The sequence below is a fragment of the Salmo salar genome, chromosome 16 (assembly GCF_965601325.2).
Source record: "Salmo salar chromosome 16, fSalSal1, whole genome shotgun sequence".
Lineage (NCBI taxonomy): Eukaryota > Metazoa > Chordata > Actinopteri > Salmoniformes > Salmonidae > Salmo > Salmo salar.
In genome coordinates, this window is record NC_138306.1 from 7,743,378 (window position 1) to 7,767,187 (window position 23,810).

The 23,810-nt window shown below is 42.5% G+C and overlaps 2 protein-coding genes and 1 pseudogene across 3 annotated transcripts in view; 2 read left to right on the plus strand and 1 right to left on the minus strand.

Annotated features, from left to right (window-relative positions):
- LOC100380854 (cytoskeleton-associated protein 5) overlaps window positions 1-2,395 on the plus strand; it is a 48,704-nt gene extending 46,309 nt beyond the window's left edge. For both annotated transcript variants that reach the window (XM_014147806.3, XM_014147807.3), the window contains exons 42-43: window positions 855-979; window positions 1,239-2,395. In XM_014147806.3, coding sequence (XP_014003281.3) covers window positions 855-979; window positions 1,239-1,493 — 380 coding nt within the window. In that variant the 3' untranslated portion in view covers window positions 1,494-2,395. The remainder of the gene's footprint in view (window positions 1-854; window positions 980-1,238) is intronic.
- A 5,370-nt stretch (window positions 2,396-7,765) lies between these two features.
- LOC106573105 (aurora kinase B) lies at window positions 7,766-16,811 on the minus strand. The gene is made up of 9 exons (XM_014147808.3): window positions 16,675-16,811; window positions 16,467-16,505; window positions 16,131-16,215; window positions 15,974-16,022; window positions 15,671-15,859; window positions 14,980-15,118; window positions 14,522-14,670; window positions 12,283-12,457; window positions 7,766-8,496 (listed from the first exon to the last, which is right to left on the minus strand). Exons 1-9 carry the CDS (start codon window positions 16,681-16,683, stop codon window positions 8,323-8,325), a joined length of 1,008 nt encoding a protein of 335 aa, XP_014003283.1. The 5' UTR covers window positions 16,684-16,811; the 3' UTR covers window positions 7,766-8,322.
- Window positions 16,812-22,020: 5,209 nt separating this feature from the next.
- On the plus strand, window positions 22,021-23,536 carry LOC106573139 (BLOC-1-related complex subunit 5-like; annotated as a pseudogene).
- The last annotated feature ends 274 nt before the right edge of the window (window positions 23,537-23,810 follow it).

Below are 23,810 nucleotides of genomic sequence, written 5' to 3' on the forward strand. Positions count from 1 at the left end.
AGGACAACAACCACCAGAGCCACTGCCTGTTCACACCACTATCATCCAGAAGGCGAGGTCAGTACAGGTGCATCAAAGCTGGGACCGAGAGATTGAAAAACAGCTTCTCATCTCAAGACCATCAAACTGCTAAACAGCAATGACTAACTCAGAGAGGCTGCTGCCTACATTGAGACCCAATCACTAATAACTTTAATATATGGGCGGCAGGTAACCTAGTGGTTAGAGCGTTGGGCCAATAACCTAAAGGTAAAAAATCTGTCATTCTGTCCCTGAACAAGGCAGTTGACCCATTGTTCCCCGGTAGGCCGTCATTGTAAATAAGAATTTCTTCTTAACTGACTTGCCTCGTTAAATAAAAGGTACAAAAAATTACAAATATGGATCACTAGTCACTTTAAGCAATGCCACTTTAAATAATGCCACTGTAATGTTTACATATCTTACACTACTCATATCACATGTATATACTGTATTTTATACCATCCATTGCACCTGGCTTATGCTACTTGGCCATCGCTCATCCTAATACTTATATGTACATATTCTCATTCACCCCTTTAGATTTGTGTGTATTAGGTAGTTGTTGGGAAATTGTTAGATTACTTGTTAGATGTTACTTCACTGTCAGAACTAGAAGCACAAGCATTTTGCTACACTCACATTAACATCTGCTAACCATGTGTATGTGACCAATAAAATTTGATTTGATTGAAGTGGAAAAAGTCAAGGGGTTTGAATACTTGACGAATGCATTCATTGATATTACTGTATATGCATGTGCTGGACTGATTTGAAAAGCGCTTCAGTTGCTGTGAAGAGTTCTGTTGAAGTTAAATGTTTCTCTGTTACAGTGATTCCCCAACATGGCCTTGACTCTGGCTCAGTGCCTCTGAATGGAGAGGAGATGAAACCTGCAGTGTACTACGAGAGACTGAAGATTCTGAGACAGAGACAAGGACTGGAAAACAACTCCAGGGTTAGTTTAATGTTGATCACATTGGTGCCACTTGGCTTACAATTTCACATTCATATTATGATGTTGATGTAGAATTTCAATACTTGCTGTATTAATGAGTGTCCCCATTATATTATAGCTTGTCATACCCACAGTGATGTAGCATCGTTTCTTGGCTTACTTACTTTAAATTAATTTGAAAGCTGATCGCCTGTTCTCTTTCCCGTCCCTCATTTTCTCCTCCTTCTCCTTTCTTCTCTTCTCTTCTCCATCCTAATAGCAGGCTCAGCTGTTGCAGCAGGAGGAGGGGGACAGTGGACTGATGCGTCCCATCACGTCCCTTCTGTCCAAGCCCTCGGTGGCCTCCTCCACAGACATGCTCCAAAGCAAACTGTCTCAGCTCAAAGAGTCCCGAGAGTCCCACTTCCAGCAGGAGCAGTCCCACTCCCACAGCCCCACTCGATGCTCGTCCCCCTCCGCCAACCTCGACGACCTCAAGAAGAGGCTGGAACGGATAAAGAGCAACCGCCAATAAACGACCCCTGACCCCATCTCTATACCCAGTCTATCCAATGTGTTAGCCAGCCCCAACCCTCGACCCAATACCCACCAAGCCTTGGCTTTACCCACCCCAAAACCCTGCTCTTATCCTGGCTTTCTTTTTCTGGTTAACCCCCTCTTCGTGTAAATTTAAAAAGCACCTGTCTCATTGTATAATATTCTGCAAGTGGACAATTTTTTTGTTGAGTATCGTGGCACAATTGTGTGTGTATATACTCATGGATGCTAACCACTCAACGCTTTAAGTGTCAAGTTAGGGTTATAGTGTACAGTTTCCATGTGCAGAATGCTGTAATATGTGTAACTTAATCTAGCCTTTTTTTTCTTTTTTAAGGTTTTGAATTTCATAGTCAAACCATAACATGTCTCTTCTCTGGGCCTCCAAGCAGGGTTGGGGTGAATTCCATTTTAATTCAGTTATTTCTAGAAGTAAACAAAAAAACAAATGTTTCCTCATAGAGAAGCATTTAGGAAAATCTGAGTAGGAATTGGAATGTCAGTTTTCTGGAATTGACCCCAAACCTGTTTCCAGGCCGTGTCAGTTCATACCACTGTTTGCTAAACTTGCTATTTTGCTTTTCCATCTATGAAGTTAAGACTTGTAAAACTTGAAGGCTTGATTCTGTTCTCAAAGTAAAGCAAAGAGCATGGCATGAAGTAATTGTTTTTGTAATAAAGTTTGCATTACTAAAATATGCTTAAGTCATTGGTTTAATAATACTCCCATCTTGCATACTGTAGCAGAATGTCGCTAATTCTGATGCATTGTTTTTGTATTTAATTCAAATGGAAGTAGTCTTAAATTGTTGCCCTTATGGGTTTTAAGTGTATAATCGATAGTGAAATGGCAATAAAGTTGTTTTTTTAACAAACTAATGTTGATACGTTCTGCATTTTATTCTTGCTTGATTGAACACATCACTGCACCACATGTTGAGTGATATACTGTAATTTCCAGACTATAAACTGCAACTTTTTTCCCAGGCTTTGAACCTCGCGGCTTAAACAATGACGCGGCTAATATATGGATTTTTCCCGCTTTCAAATTTTTTTTCTCCAAAAAAACACATTCTGTGACGTGCTCAGTTTTTGGGCGGCATGAAGCTTTCAGTAGACCAATAAAATTGCCGAACAACTATTTTTGTTTACTGTTTAGATTAAATCGAGCGCTCTCAAACTTCCCATCATTCTGATTACGGTAGTCATTTTGTCACCCTGATTCCTGGGGGTACAACAAAGCATTTGCAGCCACTCGACATCAGTGTAAATTGTGCATTTAAGGTGGCGCTCCGTGTTCAGCGGGAGGCTTGGATGACAAGTGGGGAGAAATCCTTCACTAAAACGGGCTGCATGCGAAGAGCAACTTATGGTCAAGTCTACCAGTGGGTCCAGACAGCGTGGAGCATTGTCAAAAAATCCACTATCATCAACGGGTTTCGAAAGGCTGAACTGCTGCGTGTTGGAGAGGGCTCAGCGGGGATTTGCCTCCGGATGAAAGTGCGGGCGACAATGAAAACGATCCAATATCAGATGAAGCAATTCTGAGGCTATTCAACTCCGACACCGAAGGAGAGGTCGGGTTTCAGTGCACAGGAGAAGGAAGATGGTGACCAATGACTTTCTTGGTAGGCTACTGTTTACTGCTAATTTTGTATTTTTTGTTACAAGCCGTGTTTCGTTAAAGCCTATTTAGTCGCCGTGTTTCGTGCCTACGACAAGCCGTGTTTCGTTAAAGCCTGTGTAAAGTTCATTTGTTTCAATGTACCGGTAGGCGCACCTGCGGCTTATAGACGTGTGGCTTATTTATGTTCAAAATAATATATTTTTTTTAATTCAGTGGGTGCGGCTTATATTCAGGTGCGCTTAATAGTCCGGAAATTACGGTACATTTATATTAAGGCATTTCAGAACTTCAGTTCATTGGTTACAAAGGCAAATACATAAATTGCATTTGTGTACATAAATATACAATCTGTGGTAGTGTCTCAAGATGATAAACTGCCGACAGGACACAAACCATTTTAGACATCTGACAAGCTATTTTTCTACTCCATAAAGTATTCTAAAAAGGCCAATTGATAATGGAAGATGTGGCATACACATGCAGGAAAACATGGATCAAATTGAACATTTAACTTATCTAGGGTAGCGGGCAGTATTTTGACGTCCGGATGAAAGGCGTGCCCGTAGTAAACTGCCTGCTACTCAGGCTCAGAAGGTAGGATATGCATATTATTAGTAGATTTGGATAGAAAACACTGAAGTTTCTAAAACTGTTTGAATGATGTCTGTGAGTATAACAGAACTCATATGGCAGGCAAACACCTGAGAAAAATCCAACCAGGAAGTGTGGAAATCTGAGGTTTGTAGTTTTTCAAGTGATTCCCTATCCAGTGTACAATGACTTAGGAAGTGCAAAATGAACCCTAAGGCTTCCACTAGATGTCAAGTCTTTAGAACGTTGTTTCATGCTTCTACTGTGAATAGGGAGAGAATAAGAGCCCCTGGAAGTAGATGAGTGAGAAAATGACGAGCTCAGTGGCGCGCGCTCACATGAGAGTTAGCGATGTTCCTTTTCTTTTTTGAAGACAAAGGTCTTGTCCGGTTGGAATATTATGGAAGATTTATGATAAAAACATCCTAAAGATTGATTCTATACATCGTTTGACATGTTTCTACGAACTGTAATATAACTTTTTTGACTTTTCGTCTGAACTTAATGCGCATGCACAGCACATTTGGAGTACTTGACCGAATGTGCGAACAAAAAGGAGGTATTGGACATATATATGGACTTTACCGAAACAAATGAACATTTATTGGGGAACTGGGATTCCTGGGAGTGCATTCCGATGAAGATCATCAAAGGTAAGTGAATATTTATATTATTTCTGAGTTTTGTTGACTCCACAAAATGGCAGGTTTGGTTTTGTGTCTGAACGCTGTACTCAGATTGATGCAAAATGTGCTTTTGCTGTAAAGTTTTTTTGAAATCTGACAGCGGTTGCATCTATAATTCTTTGAATAACAGTTGAATATTTTATCAACGTTTATGATGAGTATTTCTGTAAATTGATGTGCTCATGCACCGGAAGTTTTGGGAGGCAAAACATTTCTGAACATTACACGCCAATGTAAAATGGGGTTTTTGGATATAAATATGAACTTTATCGAGCAAAACATACCAGCAGGTGCAGCCTCCACAGCCACCACACCAGTGGCCTCCACCTCAACAACCACTACACCAGCAGGTGCAGCCTCCACAGCCACAACACCAACAGCCTACACCTCCACAGCCACCACACCAGCAGGTGCAGCCTCCACAGCCACCACACCAGCAGGTGCAGCCTCCACAACCACCACACCAGCAGGTGCAGCCTCCACCGCCACTACACCTCCACAGCCACCACACCAGCAGGTGCAGCCTCCACAACCACCACACCAGCAGGTGCTGCTTCCACAACCACCACACCAGCGGCCTCCACCTCCTCAGCCACCACACCAGCAGCAGCTACTGATATAAACAAATGCATGTATGTAATCTTGTCAGGTTGATCCATTTATATATCTCAGTACACTTACAGGTAAATTTGTCCAGGTGTTGCAGAGGCTTGGGGAGGAAAATATGTATATGTGCTGTTGTCTAGAATCGGCCCATATAAATCTTTTATCAGGATCTTCACAGAACTGGTCCAAATATGGATCTGGAAAGTGAGGTAAGACTGTATTGCACATACAGTATATGTAAACACTGTGTGTGTGATTAATCTCTGTATAAGGAAAACCTAAATTGTTGTTTTTCTATGCAACAGATTTACCTTCATCGTCTTTCTTTTTTTCTGTCAGACCATCAATGCCTACATGTTCCATCTGGTGCGGAATTTTAACAGGCAGTCAACCGAGCAAGCTTTCTACACTGACACCTTTGAAATGACTGGCATTTAGGGGAGCAAGAAATCAAAACTTAAGGTTGGTTGGATTATTCTCATAATATTATATTTGACAGATTTTGAACTCAAGCAACTGCTCTTTTAAAATTCAGATTGATCCAATGATGTACAAGTACATTATTGGCATCATCAATGAACACAACCACTGGACTGTGACGGTAAGAGCCGCTAAGGCAGTACTAAGAACTAAGAAATACATACCTAATACAGAATATAATACACGTGTGTAAAATATGTATATATTTATGTGTGAATGTGTGTATCTGTCTAAACTTGAAAGGCTATGCTGCCATCCCAAAAGAGGGCTCTGTTCCTGGACCCAATGGGGGAAAGTGCCAGAAAGATAAGAGGATGCCGGGAGGTGACAAGGTAAAACTGCTTTTAATATGATTTTTTACAATGGAATCAAAGTCTTTGAAATGCTATACTGTTATTAATCTCTATATTGTAATCAATAAAGTGTTTCAAAATGCTGTACTTTTATTAACATAATGTTCAGATCATTCCTGAGAGAGAAGGGGTGTAATATCTCCAGATGGGCTTGTGGTATCCTTTCTCACCCATGCCAACAAGCTGTTACTTCTTGTGGGATCTTTGCCTTGAAAGTAAGTATGAGAGTATAAGTAATGCACAATTAACCTACTGAAAGTATACTGACTAAATGGCAAAACAGAACTGTCAAATTATATTATAGCTGTGACGTTGTATACTTGCGAATTAGAATCTTAAGTGTAACATCATTTTGTTGGGGAAGACTGAAATGCCCATCAAAATGTTTTCCCAGTTTGCTGAATGTGTTTGTTCTGAAGGAGGAGTCGATTGTCTTTTCAAATACAAAGATGTTATCATGAGAAAAGAAATACCAGTTTTTTGGAGGAGAGTGACTGCTATGTTCAGTTTCTAATTTAATTGTAGATAAAAACATTTATATGGATCTTTCAATGTTATCTTTGGGGGGGGGGGGGGGATTTCAGCAGGCAAGAACATTTTCCTGAGCCTCATTTTAAGTGGGAGAAAGCAGGCCTTTTGTAGCGCCTGGTTGAAGGTCTGCATTTGGTTGGGGTGCACGCTATGTCTGAGGAACTGAGAAGGCGATAGAGGACTTTTTCAGTGCGTGTAGCTCTGTATAATTTCTTTAGGAAGCCCATGGTGGCTGCACAGTACACTGGGGAAAAACTTAAAATACTTCTTGACCAGCAATGGACTGGCCACCTCGCCACTGTCAGTCGTGAAATCGAGTCTTCTCGTGCATATGGCACAGATGTGAGATTTGAGGCCACAGGCTTATTTAAAGCAGTGACAGAGCTGCGCTTCATTGTTTATTGCTAACATGACCCACAAAATCCTGGGGTTCCTCGACCATCCTACAAACTGCAGTCAATCTACTGATCTGCACACCAGTATCAAACTTGTCCGCAATACATTTACATTTTAGTCATTTAGCAGACGCTCTTATCCAGAGCGACTTACAGTAGTGAATGCATACATTTCACACATTTTTTTCTCCATACTGGTCCCCCGTGGGAATCGAACCCACAACCCTGGCATTGCAAACACCATGCTCTACCAACTGAGCCACACGTATGGGTGCTTTGAAAAGCTGCAATGTAATGTTCCCGTTCACTATTTTAAAAAAATCTAATCGTATACAAAAAACAGGTGTACCTATATATAAAAAGAATGTTTAAATAAAATACAAAAATTAAAGAGCAGCAGTAAAATAACGGGGCTATATACAGGGGGCACCGGTGGAGGTAATTGACGTAATATATACATGTAGGTAGTTAAAGTGACTATACATAGATAAGAGCAGCGGCAGCGTGAGGGGGGGGGGGGGGCAATGCAAATAATTGTCGTCAGCAAACGTTATGGTGTTGGGAGTTGTGTTTAGACAGTCGTGGGTGAACAGGGAGTAAAGCGTGGCAGACGTGTTGATGCCTACCCTTACCACCTCGGGGCGGTCCCATCAGGAAGTCCAGGACCCAGTTGCAGAGGAGGTTCTCACATTGTTCCTTTTGTCCAGGTGGGGAAGGGCAGTGTGGAGTGCGATTGAGATTGTGTCATCTTTGGATCTGTTGGGGCGGTATGCGAATTGGAGTGGGTCTAGGGTATCCGGGGGGGATGCTGTTGATGTGATCCATGACCAGCCTTTCCAAGGTGGTAAGATATGCAATTTTACCTGCTAAAATTCATAACTTCAATTAATCCTTGCCACACTTTTGTACCATCTCAAACACATATTGCGCCACAAATAAATGCTGTGAAGTCAAACATTAGGCTGGAGAGTTCAAGGTACTCACATTTTGGATGATTTTTTTATTTCAAAACAGTTGCACATGGAAATTTCAGATACATAAACTTTGTTTGTAGAGGACGTTACATACATGCTGTACAAAAACTGAGAAGACTTCAGTTAGTAAACAGACATACTCTTCTTGAAATCCATTTAAGAATTCTAAAAGGCATCATCCTTATTCTCAATGGCCTTCCTCATTTCTACCAGTAGAGGGCAGCCTTATAATATAAATGACAGTAATCTAGTTCAGGTTTTCCCAAACTCTCCCCCCCAAACCTCAGATTTGACAGATCTTATAAATTAATGAAATTAGAAGTTAAAAGACCCCTTTAAACCTCATGGTTGAAGACTGTCCGGGCAAACAAAAAGTATGAAACCCTTGAAAGTGGAGAAGGAAAAAAAGACCAAAAAAACATCCATCACCATAGTCCCTCCCAATCAGCAGTGCAAGACAGTCCCCCACTCAGGTAGAAGGCAGACTGGAACCGTGAATATATTTGTCTCTATGGTGCTTTTACAGTTAATTGGCAGTTTGTAACAGGCTGGAACAACTGACTTTAGGGTTTCTTGAGCGGAAAGGCAGGAGGTAGGACCCGCCGTGAGTTGTTTTTCACCCATGGGTGGGCAATTACATTCCGCAGCGGCAGCCGCTTGGTGGGGCTGTGGCGGAGCAGCTTAGAGATCAGGTCCCGAGCCCCGTCAGACACCACTTTGGGGAACTGCAGGTCCACCTGAGACATGGAGGAAGGAGATGTCATTAATCACTGTTCATACCTATGCATTGGTTTCTGGATGAATTGATCAATCATTCTCTGAATAAATTACAACTAGGTTGCATAAAAGCATTTTCTATCTAGCAGATACTTAAGTGCTACACATTGAATTTTTGCATTGCAATTTCAGAAAATGTCAATATCTCTGGCACTAATAGTGGAATGATGGCGTTTCAGAGTACAACTTATCCTCCAGTGTTGTGATTGGCGGTGATATTCGCCTATTGATTTCTCTCAAGGTATCAGTGGTCAAACTGGGAAAGCTGTTGACTTTGTGGTTGTTTCCCCTAGTGGAAATCAGTAATTTCCTGGTTGCTAGTGTAGGAATCATTGTACCATTAAATATCTTTCATACATACAGTTGAAGTCAGAAGTTTATAGGTTGGAGTCATTAAAACTCGTTTTTCCAACCACTCCACACATTTGTTAAACTATAGCTTTAGCAAGTCGGTTAAGACATCTACTTTGTGCATGACACGTAATTGTTCAGACACAGTGAAATAATCTGTCACAATTCCAGTGGGTCAGAAGTTTACACACACTAAGTTGACTGTGCGTTTGAACAGCTTGGAAAATTCCAGAAAATTGTGTCATGGCTTTAGAAGCTTCTGATAGGCTAATTGACATCATTTGAGTCAATTGGAGGTGTACCTGTATTTCAAGGCCTACCTTCAAACTCAGTGCCTCTTCGCTTGACATCATGGGAAAATCAAAAGAAATCAGCCAAGACCTCAGAAAAACAATTGTAGACCTCCATAAGTCTGGTTCATCCTTGGGAGCAATTTCCAAACGCCTGAAGGTACCATGTTCAGCTGTACAAACAATAGTACGCAGGTATAAACACCATGGGACCACGCAGTTGTCATACCGCTCAGGAAGGAGACACGTTCTGTCTCCTACAGATGAACGTACTTGGTGCAAAAAGTGCAAATCAATCCCAGAACAGCAAAGGACCTTGTGAAGATGCTGGAGGAAACAGGTACAAAAGTATCTGTATCCACAGTAAAAGGAGTCCTATATCGACAACCTGAAAGGCCGCTCAGCAAGGAAGAAGCTACTGCTCCAAAACCGCCATAAAAAAAAGCCAGACTACGGTTTGCAACTGCACATGGGGTCAAAGATCGTACTTTTTGGAGAAATGTCCTCTAGTCTGATGAAACAAAAATAGAACTGGTCAGCCATAATGACCATCGTTATGTTTGGAGGAAACTTGCAAGCCGAAGAACACCATCCCAACCCTGAAGCACGGGGGTGGCAGCAGCATGTTGTGGGGGTGCTTTGCTGCAGGAGGGACTGGTGCACTTCACAAAATAGATGGCATCATGAGGAAGTAAAATGATGTGGATATATTGAAGAAACATCAAGACATCAGTCAGGACGTTAAAGCTTGGTCGCAAATGGGTCTTCCAAATGGACAATGACCCCAAGCATACTTCCAAAGTTGTGGCAAAATGACTTAAGGACAACAAAGTCAAGGTATTGGAGTGGCCACCACAAAGCCCTGACCTCAAGCCCATAGAAAATGTGGGCAGAACTGAAAAAGCGTGTGCGGGCATGGAGGCCTACAAACCTGTCTCAGTTACACCAGCTCTGTCAGGAGGAATGGGCCAAAATTCACCCAACTTATTGTGGGAAGCTTGTGGAAGGCTACCCGAAATAGTTTGACCCAGGTTAAACAATTTAAAGGCAATGCTACCAAATACTAATTGAGTGTATGTAAACTTCTGACCCACTGGGAATGTGATGAAAGAAACAAAAGCTGAAATAAAATCTCCATTCTGACATTTCACATTCCTAAAATAAAGTGGTGATCCTAACTGACCTAAGACAGGGATTGTTTACTAGGATTAAATGTCAGGAATTGTGAAAAACTGAGTTTAAATGTATTTGGCTAAGGTGTATGTAAACAGAAATGCAGCCCCAAACTTGCAAAGAACCTCCACCATGCTTCACTGTTGCCGGCAGACACTTATTCGTGTACCACTCTCTAGCCCTTTGGCTGTAGCAGAAGGCAGTTTGTTTGCCGAACTATTTCAAATTGACTCATCAGGCCAGAGCACCTGCTGCCATTTTTCTGCATCCCAGTTCCTGTGTTTTCGTGCATAGTTGAGTCGCTTGGCCTTGTTTCCACATTGGTGATATGGCTTTTTGGCTGCATGTCTTCCATGAAGACCACTTCTGACCAGACTCCTCTGGACAGTAGGGTCCCACTGTTTTCTGGCAATTCTGAGCTGATGGCACTGCTGGACATCTTCCAATTGCGAAGGGAAGCAAGCATGATGTCTCATCTGCTGCAGTAAGTTTCCTTGGCCGACCACTGTCTATGGCCCTCAACGCTGCCTGTTTCTTTGTGCTTCTTTAAAAGAGCTTGCCTCACCTTGTTTGGCTGTTCCTCAACCTGTTTTAGTCCTCCTACACAGCCGTTTCAGTTAATGATTGTGTTTCAACCTACATATTGATGATCATTAGCACCGGTTTGATATAATGGTTTAAATCGCACCTGACTATATGCCTACAAAATCCCCGACTTTGTGCAAGTGTACCTTTTTGCTGTTTTGAAGACAAAGGGTGGTCACACCAAATATGGATTTGATTTAGATTTGTTCACTCAATGCATTTAATTAATATCATCTATGTCTATTTTTGAAAGCATTCTTACTTTACAGCATTTTTTTCCACACCTGCCTAAAACCTTTGTACAGAACTGTATATTATTCAGAACCCTTGACTTTTTACACCTTGTTACGTTACAGCCTTATTCTAAACGTGATTAAATCGTTTCCCCTCATTAATATACACACAATACCCCATAATGACAAAGCAAAACCAGGTTTAGAAATGTTGGCTAAATGTATTAAAAATAAAAACTTCACATTTACTTAAATATTCAGACCCTTTACTCAGTACTTTGTTGAAGCACCTTTGGCAGCAATTAGAGCATTGAGTCTTCTTGGCACACCTGCATTTGGAGATTTTACCTTTCCATCATGTTAACAATGGCAGATTGGTTGATTTCCAGTTAAGTATAACATTTTTTCAAGATGATATATGAGAAAAGTATCATCCAACCCATCAGGTATCTCAATGTAGCCTCATATCCCAATTATTGAAATATGCAGACAGATTAAAAAAACACTTTAACTTTTTAACTCCACCCATAACTTTTGTGAAGTATTTTCACAGCTGTTTGAAGCTGGTGGATACTTTCATTTTGGTCCAGCTTAAAGTAGCGTTTTTGGTCCACCAGCTTTGAAAACAGCAGTAAAAACTATATTTTTTGTTATTGAAAATACATGGTCACAGTGATTTAGACAGCTAAAAAAGGCCCTGAAGCTTCTGTGCATGATTCTTTACGCAGTCTCTGCTCTACTTGTAGAGAACAGGCTACTCTATGGTTGCTCACTGTACATCATTCAAAACACTGTAGGCTACTTCAAAAACACTGTATAACTCAAGTTCTAAATGCATATCCCCACGAAATTGATTAAGATCAAATGGTTGGTATGCAGATGCTGCATGGACGAGTCACCGGTAAAACGAGTCACCGGAATTAGCGTTCACGATTGACAGTGAGAAATGTGAAGGCAGGTTCTTGATAGAGTAGAGCAGAGATTGTGTGTAAAGTAGAGAATCCCGCACATGCACAGAAGCTTCGGGATCTTTAGCTGTTAGGAAGAGGGGGGTCCAGAAAAGTCAGATCCGCAGCTTCTGCCAACAAGTTAATGACAATCTAAAAATGCAAACCTTTGTGATGCGCTTGTACGTTTCAGAGTTGCTGGCGGTTTCAAACGGGGGTTTTCCAACTAGGCACTCATAGCAGAGCACCCCAATGCACCATAGGTCCACCTTCTCATCATGGGGTTTTCCCTCAATCATCTCTGGGGGCAGGTAGTCCAGTGTTCCACACATTGTATGGCGCCTAGAGGGGCAAGTCAACAAATACATATGTGATAGGGTTTTTAGACTGACCCATATGTACAAAATAGACCGTCAAGATGAAGAGGAAGGAAAAACATGCCTCACAGTGAATTAATGACTGAATACTAGGGCTGACCCCAATTATGTGACTGGTTAATGTTGGTGGAGCAAGATTTTTTTTGGTCGGGCAGTTGCAAATATATAAACTCAGCAAAAGATGATAAGTCCCTTTTTCAGGACCCTGTCTTTCAAAGATAATTCGTAAAAATCAAAATAACTTCACAGATCTTCATTGTAAATGGTTTAAACACTGTTTCCCATGCTTGTTCAATGAACCATAAACAATTAATGACTATGTACCTTTGGAACGGTCGTTAAGACACTAACAGCTTACAGACGGTAGGCAATTAAGGTCACAACTATGAAAACTTAGAACACTAAAGAGGCCTTTCTACTGACTCTGAAAAACACCAAAGGAAAGATGCCCAGGGTCCTTGCTCATCTGCATGAACATGCCTTAGGCAAGCTGCAAGAGGCATGAGGACTGCAGATGTGGCCAGGGCAATAAATTGCAATGTCCGTACTGTGAGACGCCTAAGACAGCGCTACAGATAGACAGGACGGACAGCTGATCGTCCTCGCAGTGGCAGACCACGTGCAACAACACAGGATTGGTACATTCGAACATCACACCTGCGGGACAGGTACAGGATGGCAACAACAACTGCCCGAGTTACACCAGGAACGCACAATCCCTCCATCAGTGCTCAGACTGTCCGCAATAGGCTGAGAGAGGCTGGACTGAGGGCTTGTAGGCCTGTTGTAAGGCAGGTCCTCACCAGATATCACCAGCAACAACGTGCACAAACCCACTGTCGCTGGACCAGACAGGACTGGCAAAAAGTGCTCTTCACTGACGAGTCATGGTTTTGGCAGGTCCTCACCAGACAGCACCGGCAACAATGTCGCCTATGGGCACAAACCCACCGTCACATGACCAGACAGGACTGGCAAAAAGTGCTCTTCACTGACAAGTCAAGGTTGTCTAGCCAGGGGTGATGGTCGGATTCGCGTTTATCGAAGGAATGAGCGTTACACCGAGGCCTGTACACTGGAGCGGGATCGATTTGGAGGTGGAGGGTCCGTCACAGTGTCATCGGACTGAGCTTGTTGTCTTTGCAGGTAATCTCAATGCTGTGCGTTACAGAGAAGACAATTTCCTCCCTCATGTGGTACCCTTCCTGCAGGCTCATCCTGACATGACCCTCCAGCATGACAATGCCACCAGCCATACTGCTGATTCTGTGCGTGATCTCCTGCAGGACAGGAACGTCAGTGTTCTGCCATGGCCAGCGAAGACCAGATCTCAATCCCATTGAGCACGTCTGGGACCTGTTGGATCGGAGGGTGAGGGCTAGGGCCATTCCCCCCAGAAATGTCAGGGAACTTGCAGGTGCCTTGGTGGAAGAGTGGGGTAACATCTCACAGCAAGAACTGGCAAATCTGGTGCAGTCCATGAGGAGATGCACTGCAGTACTTAAAGCAGCTGGTGGCCACACCAGATAACGACAGATTTTGACCCCCCCCCATTCAGGGACACATTATTCAATTTCTGTTAGTCACGTCTGTGGAACTTGTTCAGTTCGTGTCTCAGTTGTTGAATCTGTTCATACAAATATTTACACGTTAAGTTTGCTGAAAATAAACGCAGTTGACTTATTTTTTTCGCTGAGTTTAGTTGATTTTATTAAAAACAGTTTGTCTATGAAAAAAAATAAACATTTTAAAATTGACAAATCAATTGGTCGGAAGAACAGACGACTTTCAGTTGACCAAGATTTGTCGGGGACAGCCATATTGAGTACGGTCACATTCAGTTTATTTTGCTGGGATCCATTTGAGCAAGTCGAGGCTAAGAATCACGTCACTAATCGCTTGATCACATAATGAGTAGGTATTTGGAACTCAAGGTGATTTGTAGATTAGCGCAGAATTGCTATTGTAACAAAAATAAATGCTGTGAAGGCAAACAGGCTGGAGAGGGTTCTGTTCAGGGTTCCCTCACCTTAGGGATGGTGCGTGGACAGACCAGCCAAAGTCTGCTATCTTCAGCTCCCCTCGGAATCCCAGCAGCAGGTTCTCAGGCTTGATGTCCCGATGGATCACCTTTCTCTCATGGCAGTACAGCAGCGCATCAGACAACTCCTCCATGTACTGACAAAGAACATTTTACAAATATTCATTACGACAGACCACTACATGTGATGCATTTAAAATGCTAAGTCAGTCATGTCAGCCTCATGAATCTACCTGCTAAAACTAGTCCATAGAGGGAATATTCATATCAAGTTAATTATTTTAGCATCTATAAACCAAAAAACACCTTTCAGTTACAAAACGTTATGATTGGAGGTGTTCTTGGGAAAATACAGAGTGAAACAAAACAAACGATTAGTAAGAATAGGTTAATTATCTTGTCGACCATTATAAATAAATAGCCTGCAACACTGATGCCTGTCTTACTGTAGCAGTGCGCTGGTCATCAAAGCGACCACATTTCTGCAGCTCTTTGTACATCTCCCCCCGCGGTGCGTACTCCAGGATTAGGAAGACCCTGGTGCGGTCATGAAAGTAGTTGTAGAAGTGCAGGATGTTGGGGTGTCTAAAGGAGGGAGGAGAGAACAAGGATTTAATCTCAGAGTTTTCCATAATCTGAGAAATTAACACAATGACCTAAAGGAATTCATGGTCAGTTTCAAAAGCGAACTGAATGAAGTACATTGCATGATATTGGTTAGGGCTTGGACGCACTATTTTTTTTCCATGGCAAAAATTAAAACAAAGCAGACCACACTAGGTAAAATATTTTGTGCTATAGCTCAGAAAATAAATGTGACTCTGGATGACAACATAATGTTTGTTTCCAACATCAGGGCTGTTTTCCTAAAGAAGTTAAATCCCCTTGTTTTGTTTCCTTGCCACAATACTGGTATTGTTCGACATAATGTTGGTGTTAATCAACATGCCACAACATTGCCTGCAGAAACACCATAGTAAGGCAACATCAACCCATACCACTACATTCAAAAGGGCTGGTTTTCCAGACACAAAATATCCATTGAAAATACATTTCATTCCAGTATTATGTTTCAATCTGTGTCTGAGAAACCACCCCTTTAAAAATGGGATAAAAGTCTGAAGCAAAACTATTGACCTAAGGTGGGACTGAATCTCGATCTCCCTCCTGAGCTGGTGCTCCACGCCCTCTTTCTCCATCTGAGACTTGAAGAGCACCTTCAACGCCACGATGAAGTCCAGCTTCTTATCCCGGGCCAGGTAAACGTTCCCAAACTTGCCTTTTCCGAGTGGCCGCCCAATGTCAAAGTCATCGATGGTGAATTTCCTGCATAAAGAAAGCAGATGTTGCTAAGCCACAACTTGAATGTACAAATATTTTACACAAGAAAATGGGTATTTTAGATTAAACACATTTAGTGTCAGGTGATGTATTATTTACTTTGCTAGAGCTGCACTGGATGAAGACTTGGCAAGCTCTCTCCCAGGACCTTAAGGAGATAGGGATACAGAATTTTGCAACAGAAGTGGTGGTGTGATGTGGCATCTGAAAAGTTATAGAAACACCGCAGGCAAAAATAGTAGCTACAGAAATGTACCTGTAATTGCTTTTTTGTCTGTAGCGTCTGGTGCAGAGGGCATTTGAACTCGCTGAGGACCCAAAGAAACCATTGGAGTTGCCATCTATCGTGTAGAAAGAATATCCTGGATTAAACCCAATTGCCTCCAGCTCCCAGTACAACGTTCTGAATTGTCATTTGAACGTAATAAATTCATTCAAATGGTACCTAACTAGCTGGACAGCTAAGTTGGACATCTAGCCTTAACTAGCCAACGTTATTTGCTAGTTACGTTAACGTTAGACACAACGCGCTCAAATTTCAGATGGAAAGGATGGAAGCAAAAATAGAGAAAATATTTCTGGCGAAACCTACCGGTCTATGTAGCCCTTTAGGATCACAATTCTCCTTATTCTGCAAAGAGATGGAATAGTTTATTAAGTACTTCAAGTTAGCTCCACCATTGAGCTAATTTTAGCTAGCCAACGCCATTTTCAAACAACGCTGGATAGCTAGTAACGCTTTAGCTAGAGACAACAGCAATGTGGGAAGAACCTTGATAAATGAACAATTAAACTCTTACCTGCATCATACTGATGTATGTGACATAAAACAAAACGTTATTACGATAATTCTGAAAGCAAACGTTACACTGTTGTCTACTTAGACCGCCAATCTTTTAAAGACACTGTGTTGTCGTGTGTGATTGGCTACCAAATGTATAACTCCTTGTCGATTGGTCAGATCAGCAGTAACCCGTCCAATTGGTGGCAGTAATGCACTATTAACATTGGATGCCAACCGTCGTTGAACCCCCCCGAAGAAGAAGAAGCTCAGCACTGACGCGCTTCCGTTTTACTTCCTATCGGCCTGCGTTTTCTCAAAGAATATATTGACAAGAAATTCGAGTGACCGCTCTAACAATGGAAATACATGTTCTTCAATATCCTGTTATGGCTAGGAGGCAGTATTTTCACGGCCGGATAAAAAATGTACCCGATTTAATCAGATTATTACTCCTGCCCAGAAACTAGAATATGCATATAATTATTAGCTTTGGATATAAAACACTCCAAAGTTTCTAAAACTGTTTGAATGGTGTCTGTGAGTATAACAGAACTCATTTGGCAGGCCAAAACCTGAGAAGATTCCATGCAGGAAGTGCCCTGTCTGACAATTTCTTGCCCTTCTTGATTATCTCTATCCAATACAGGGGATCTCTGCTGTTACGTGACACTTCCTACGGCTCCCATGGGCTCTCAGAAGGCGGCAAAAAGCTGAATCGTGGCTTTGCAGGCTCTGGCTGAAAAAAAGTAGCGCGTTTGGATAGTGGCTGGTCACAGTACTGTGAGACACAGGCTCGTGCACGAGTTGACTCCATGTTTTATCTTTGAACAAAAACCACCACTCCCGGTCGGAATATTATCGCTTTTTTACGAGAAAAATGGCATAAAAATTGATTTTAAACAGCGGTTGACATGCTTCGAAGTACGGTAAAGGAATATTTAGAATTTTTTATATATATATATATATATATATATATATAGCTAATCTGTAGTCCAGGATCCTATAAATGTAGTGGGGGAGGGATCTTATAGCCCTTCCCCTTCTATTAATACAACATAAGCATAATCAATTATTATAATACATCAATAATTTGGTGCAACCCCTATCATGACCCCAAGGTGACCCCCCATCACAATCATTGGATAACAAAATTGATGAGCTCCCATCAAGACTATCCTACCAACGGGACATTAAAAACGATAATATCTTGTGTTTCACCGAGTCGTGGCTGAACAACGACATGGATAAGATACAGCTGGCTGGGTTTTCGGTCCATCAGCAAGATAGAACAGCTGCCTCCGGTAAGACAAGGGGTGGCAGTCTGGGTCTATTTGTAAATAACAGCTGGTGTTTTTGCGCGCCTGGGGTAGAGTATCTCATGGTAAGCTGTAGACCACACTATTTACCAAGAGAGTTTTCATCTATATTTTTCGTAGCTGTCTATTAACCACCACAAAACGATGCTGGCACTAAGACGGCACTCAACGACCTGTATAAGGCCATAAGCAAAGAAGAAAATGTTCATCCAGAGGCGGCGCTCCTAGTGACCGGGGACTTTAATGCGGGGAAACTTAAATCCGTTTTACCTAATTTCTACCAGTATGTTAAATGTGCAAAAACAAAAAACACTAGACCACCTTTACTCCACACACAGAGAAGCGTACAAAGGTCTCCTTCTCCCATTTGGCAAATCTGACCATAATTCTATCCTCCTGATTCATGCTTACAAGCAAAAACTAAAGCAGGAAGTACCAGTGACTCGCTCAACAAGGAAGTGGTCAGATGACGCAGATGCTAAGCTACAGGACTGTTTTGCTAGCACAGACTGGAATAAGTTCTGGGATCTTTCACCACATCAATCACTTGCTTCATCAATAAGTACATTGATGACGTCGTCCCCACAGTGACTGTACGTACATACCCCAACCAGAAGCCATGGATTACAGACAGCATCTGCACTGAGCTAAAGCGGGACTCTTACCTGGACACTTATAAGAAGTCCCGCTATACCCTCCGACGAACCATCAAACAGGCAAAGCGTCAATTCGGGACTAAGATTGAATCGTACTACACCGGCTCTGATGCTCGTCGGATGTGGCAGGGCTTGCAAACTATTACAGACTACAAAGAGAAGCACAGTCGCGAGCTGCCAAGTGACACGAGCCTACCAGACGAGCTAAATAACTTCTATGCTCGCTTCGAAGCATGCAACACCGAAGCATGCATGAGAGCATCAGCTGTTCCGGACGACTGTGTGATCACGCTCTCCATAGACGATGTGAGTAAGACCTTTAAACAGGTCAACATTTCACAAGTCCGCAGGGCAAGACGGATTACCAGGACGTGTACTCCAAGCATGCGCTGACCAACTGGCAAGTGTCTTCACTGACATTTCAGAGTCTGTAATAACAACATGTTTCAAGCAGACTACCATAGTCCCTATGCCCAAGAACACAAAGGTAACCTGCCTAAATGACTACCGACCCATAGCACTCACGTCTGTAGCCATGAAGTCCTTTGAAAGGCTGCTCATGGCTCACATCAACACCATTATCCCAGAAACCCTAGACCCAGTCCAATTTGCATACCGCCCCAACAGATCCACAGATGATGCAATCTCTATTGCACTCCACACTGCCCTTTCCCACCTGGACAAAAGGAACACCTACAGTGAGGGAAAAAAGTATTTGATCCCCTGCTGATTTTGTACGTTTGCCCACTGATAAAGAAATGATCAGTCTATAATTTTAATGGTATGTTTATTTGAACAGTGAGAGACAGAATAACAACAAAAAAATCCAGAAAAGCGCATGTCAAAAATGTTATAAATTGATTAGCATTTTAATGAGGGAAATAAGTATTTGACTCCTCAGCAAAACATGACTTAGTACTTGGTGGCAAAACCCTTGTTGGCAGTCACAGAGGTCAGATGTTTTTTGATTGCCTACGGAGCTGTGAAGGGAACGGCACCTCCATACCTTCAGGCTCTGATCAGGCCCTACACCCAAACAAGGGCACTGCGTTCATCCACCTCTGGCCTTGCTGGCCCCCCTACCTCTGAGGAAGCACAGTTCCCGCTCAGCCCAGTCAAAACTGTTCGCTGCTCTGGCACCCCAATGGTGGAACATGCTCCCTCACGACGCCAGGACAGCGGAGTCAATCACCACCTTCCGGAGACACCTGAAACCCCACCTCTTTAAGGAATACCTAGGATAGGATAAAGTTATCCTTCTACCCCCCCCCCCCCCCTTAAAAGATTTAGATGCACTATTGTAAAGTGGTTGTTCCACTGGATATCATAAGGTGAATGCACCAATTTGTAAGTCGCTCTGGATAAGAGCGTCTGCTAAATGACTTAAATGTAAATGTAATTCCAGCATGACAATGACCCAAAACACACGGCCAAGGCAATAAAGGAGTGGCTCAAGAAGAAGCACATTAAGGTCCTGGAGTGGCCTAGCCAGTCTCCAGACCTTAATCCCATAGAAAATCTGTGGAGGGAGCTGAAGGTTCGAGTTGCCCAACGTCAGCCTCGAAACCTTAATGACTTGGAGAAGATCTGCAAAGAGGAGTGGGACAAAATCCCCCCTGAGATGTGTGCAAGCCTGGTGGCCAACTACAAGAAACATCTGACCTCTGTGATTGCCATCAAGGATTTTACCAACAAGGATTTTGCCACCAAGTACTAAATCATGTTTTGCAGAGGGGTCAAATACTTATTTCCCTCATTAAAATGCAAATGAATTTATAACATTTTTGACATGCGTTTTTCTGGATTTTTTTTTTGTTATTCTGTCTCTCACTGTTCAAATAAACCTACCATTAAAATTATAGACTGATCATTTCTTTGTCAGTGGGCAAACGTACAAAACCAGCAGGGCATCAAATACTTTTTTCCCTCGCTGTAGCTTTTGTGTTTCTTTTTTTTATGACTGTGTATTTATTTCAGGACCATGGATAGTTCCCAGTCATTTAAAGCTTTGTTGCTGGATATGGGCGCCACAGTCCCCCTCCAAAACTACACTTATTTGTTTTAAAAATGTCACCTTTGTTTACTAGGCAAGTCAGTTAAGAACAAATTCTTATTTACAATGATGGCCTACCCCAGCCAAACCCTCCCCTAACCCGGACGATCCTGGGCCAATTGTGCGTCGCCCTATGGTACTCCCGATCACGACCAGTTGTGATACAGCCCGGGATCGAACCCGGGTCTGTAGTGATGCCTTTAGCACTGCGATGCAGTGCCTTAGACCGCTGTGCCACTCGGTCCTCTAGTTATTCACATGGCTAGCCAGACTATTTACATTGACCCCCTCTTGCACTGGCTCTATGTTCACTCACTGGACTCTACCCACACACTCACACATACTACACTGACACTCCCAACACAAACACACTACATACACTCAAACACACAAAACACACACATGCATATTGACGCCACACAAACACACACTTACACTGTATAAACACTTTCACACTATTTTACACTCTGCTACTCAGATAATAAAACAATCCTCATTGCCTAGTCACTTTTACTCCTAGCTACATGTACATTCTACCTCGTGCCCCTGCACGTTGACTCGGTACCGGTACTCCTTGTATATAGCCTCGTTCTTTTTTAAATGTTTTTTTCTGTAATTTATTTTGGATTTTAGACAATACACAAATATACATATACACTGAGTGTATAAAACATTAGGAACACCTTCTTAATGTTGAGTTGCACCACCTTTTGCCCTCAGAACAGTCTCAATTCATTGGGGCATGGACTCTACAAGGTGTCGAAAGCATTCCACAGCGATGCTGGCACACGTTGACTCCAATGCTTCCTACGGTTGTGTCAAGTTGGCTGGATGTCCTTTGGGTGGTGGACCATACTTGATACACACGGGAAACTATTGAGCGTGAAACACAGTGTACATAGACAATTTAACATTTCACAAACAGATCCACTAAATAGACATGACGTTGACTGGGACTTAATGCGCAACCTTCAACATAAAGTAAAAATACAAAAAACACCAACTCAGACGTACATAAATTTCAACAAACATTAATGACATCACACTTGCTTAGACCCACATGCTCACACCGTATTCATACCCATCCCGTTCGTCTCACAATAACATCCCTTTCCTTTTCTCATCTTTTGGATATATCCAGTGCTTGTAACACAAATTGCACTATTTTGTTTCTCTCTGTAGCCAACATTTTTCCAATATTTAAATAATAATGTATTTGATTCATCCACTGTCTTAATGATGGAGGATCATTTGATTTCAATTTTGTAAGTAATTTTTTTTTTTTAAATGACAGATAAGTATGGTCCAACCCATTGTGTATCTCACCGCACCCTGATATGTCGTGTTTTGAAATACAGTATGTAGATTAAAAGTTAAGTTACATTGTAAAACTTCTGACAGCCAACTTTCTAACTCCGTTATTGTTGTTTTATTGTGTTACTATTTCCGTTTTTTTATTTGCAAAATATTCTTACCTTTTAACTCAGCATTGTTGGGAAAGGGCTCGTAAAGGAAGCATTTCACGGTACTTGTTGTAATCGGAGCATGTGACAAATACTTTTTATTTTATTTGTATTACTTATAGTTGGGCATTTTTTTATTTATTGCTTTGTTGTTGCAGTGGTGCCCTCACCAGCAAAGCAGAAGGCTAAAATGGATGACATTGTGGTGGTGGCCCAGGGGACACAGTCATTGCGCAACATCCACAATGACCCTGATGTCATCAAGCTTTAGGAAATACCAACTTTTCAGCCATTGTTGAAAGGTAAGCTCAATGGCCTCTAACCTGGATCTAGACCTCTTCTCTGCCACTACAGTATTGCAAAGATTTGGAGGACAAAGTAGACACAAGTTTGAATACACTACATAATAGTCCAGGAAAATCATATTGTGAGAATGTGTAAAAGTATGAATAGGTCTAGACATTCCTTTATGACCATGAAGTCTACAGAAAGACTGATAATGTCCAGTGTTTTGAGGGTCAGTCTGTCCATGTCTCTAGGTGTGCTGAGTGGCCAGACATCCCCCAGCAGTGTGTGTCTGGAGCGGCTGGACTATGCCCAGGTGCTGCAGCTCTGCATCCGCTACCAGGACCACCTACACCAGTGTTCTGAGGCCGTGGCCTTCGACCAGAACGCCCTGGTCAAGAGGATCAAAGAGGTAACTAATAATAATTAATTATTAATTAACTGCCGTAATTAACTGTCTGCATCCCTATAGATAGACGAAAGTGACCTCTCCTTGTCTCTTTTCCTTCATCTGCACTGAACTCACAGATGTAGGAAAGGAGGAGAGGAAGGCACTTTAGGCTATTGAAATACATGCCATATCACCAGAACGTCTGTCACTTGTGTGCCACAGCCAGAAAGGCATATTCTTGCCTTACTCTTCCTCCCAGATGGACCTACCGGTGGAGACTTTGTTCAGCATCATGCAGGACCGTCAGAAGTGCTATGCCAAGTACGCTGAGCAGATCCAGAAGGTGAACGAGATGTCCATGATCTTGCGGCGTATCCAGATGGGCATCGACCAGACCATCCCTCTGATGGAGAGGCTCAACAACCTGCTGCCGGAGAGCGAACGCCTGGAGCCCTTCAGCATGAGGCCGGAGGGTGACGCTGCAGCCAAGTAATAGTAGTAGTAGTAGCAGCAGCAGCATTGCCTGGATACGCTGATACACTCACTGTCATGGACCTCTAGTCTTACCTCCCATGCCCCTGCCAATCACCACTCCAGAGAGACTTCTGAAAGCTCTTTATTGAACCATTTAGAGAAAGAGAGAGGGAGCGAGCAAAAGAAAGAGAACGCTGCCCCACCAGCTCCCCAAGCCATCCTGAACCTCTCACGTCCACAACTCACCATCCCACCAGGCCTGGACATTTAGCTCAGCCCCTCACCATAAGCCATACACACTTCCCACCCCATCCAGCAGAAGCAGTGGGGTACAGGGACAGCTGCACCCCACACTGGGGTTTACATGTCAGTGAGTGTTAACCACCTTCAGTCAAGGAATTGGAAGACTGCAAAACAGAAGTTTACGTGATGATGCACTGAAGGGAATCTTCTTGGATTACTGGTACTTTGAAGACACCACACGAGTGTGGCAACAAAATTACTTCCAAAAATG

Bases quoted from the DNA above. Each gene is read 5' to 3' on its own strand.
- LOC106573105 (XM_014147808.3), bottom strand. The intron at 16,023-16,130 runs GTACATTTCTGT...TATCTCCTTAAG, and splicing joins AGACAAAAAAGCAATTACAG to GTCCTGGGAGAGAGCTTGCC. The intron at 12,458-14,521 runs GTGAGGGAACCC...TTGCCCCTCTAG, and splicing joins GTCCACGCACCATCCCTAAG to GCGCCATACAATGTGTGGAA.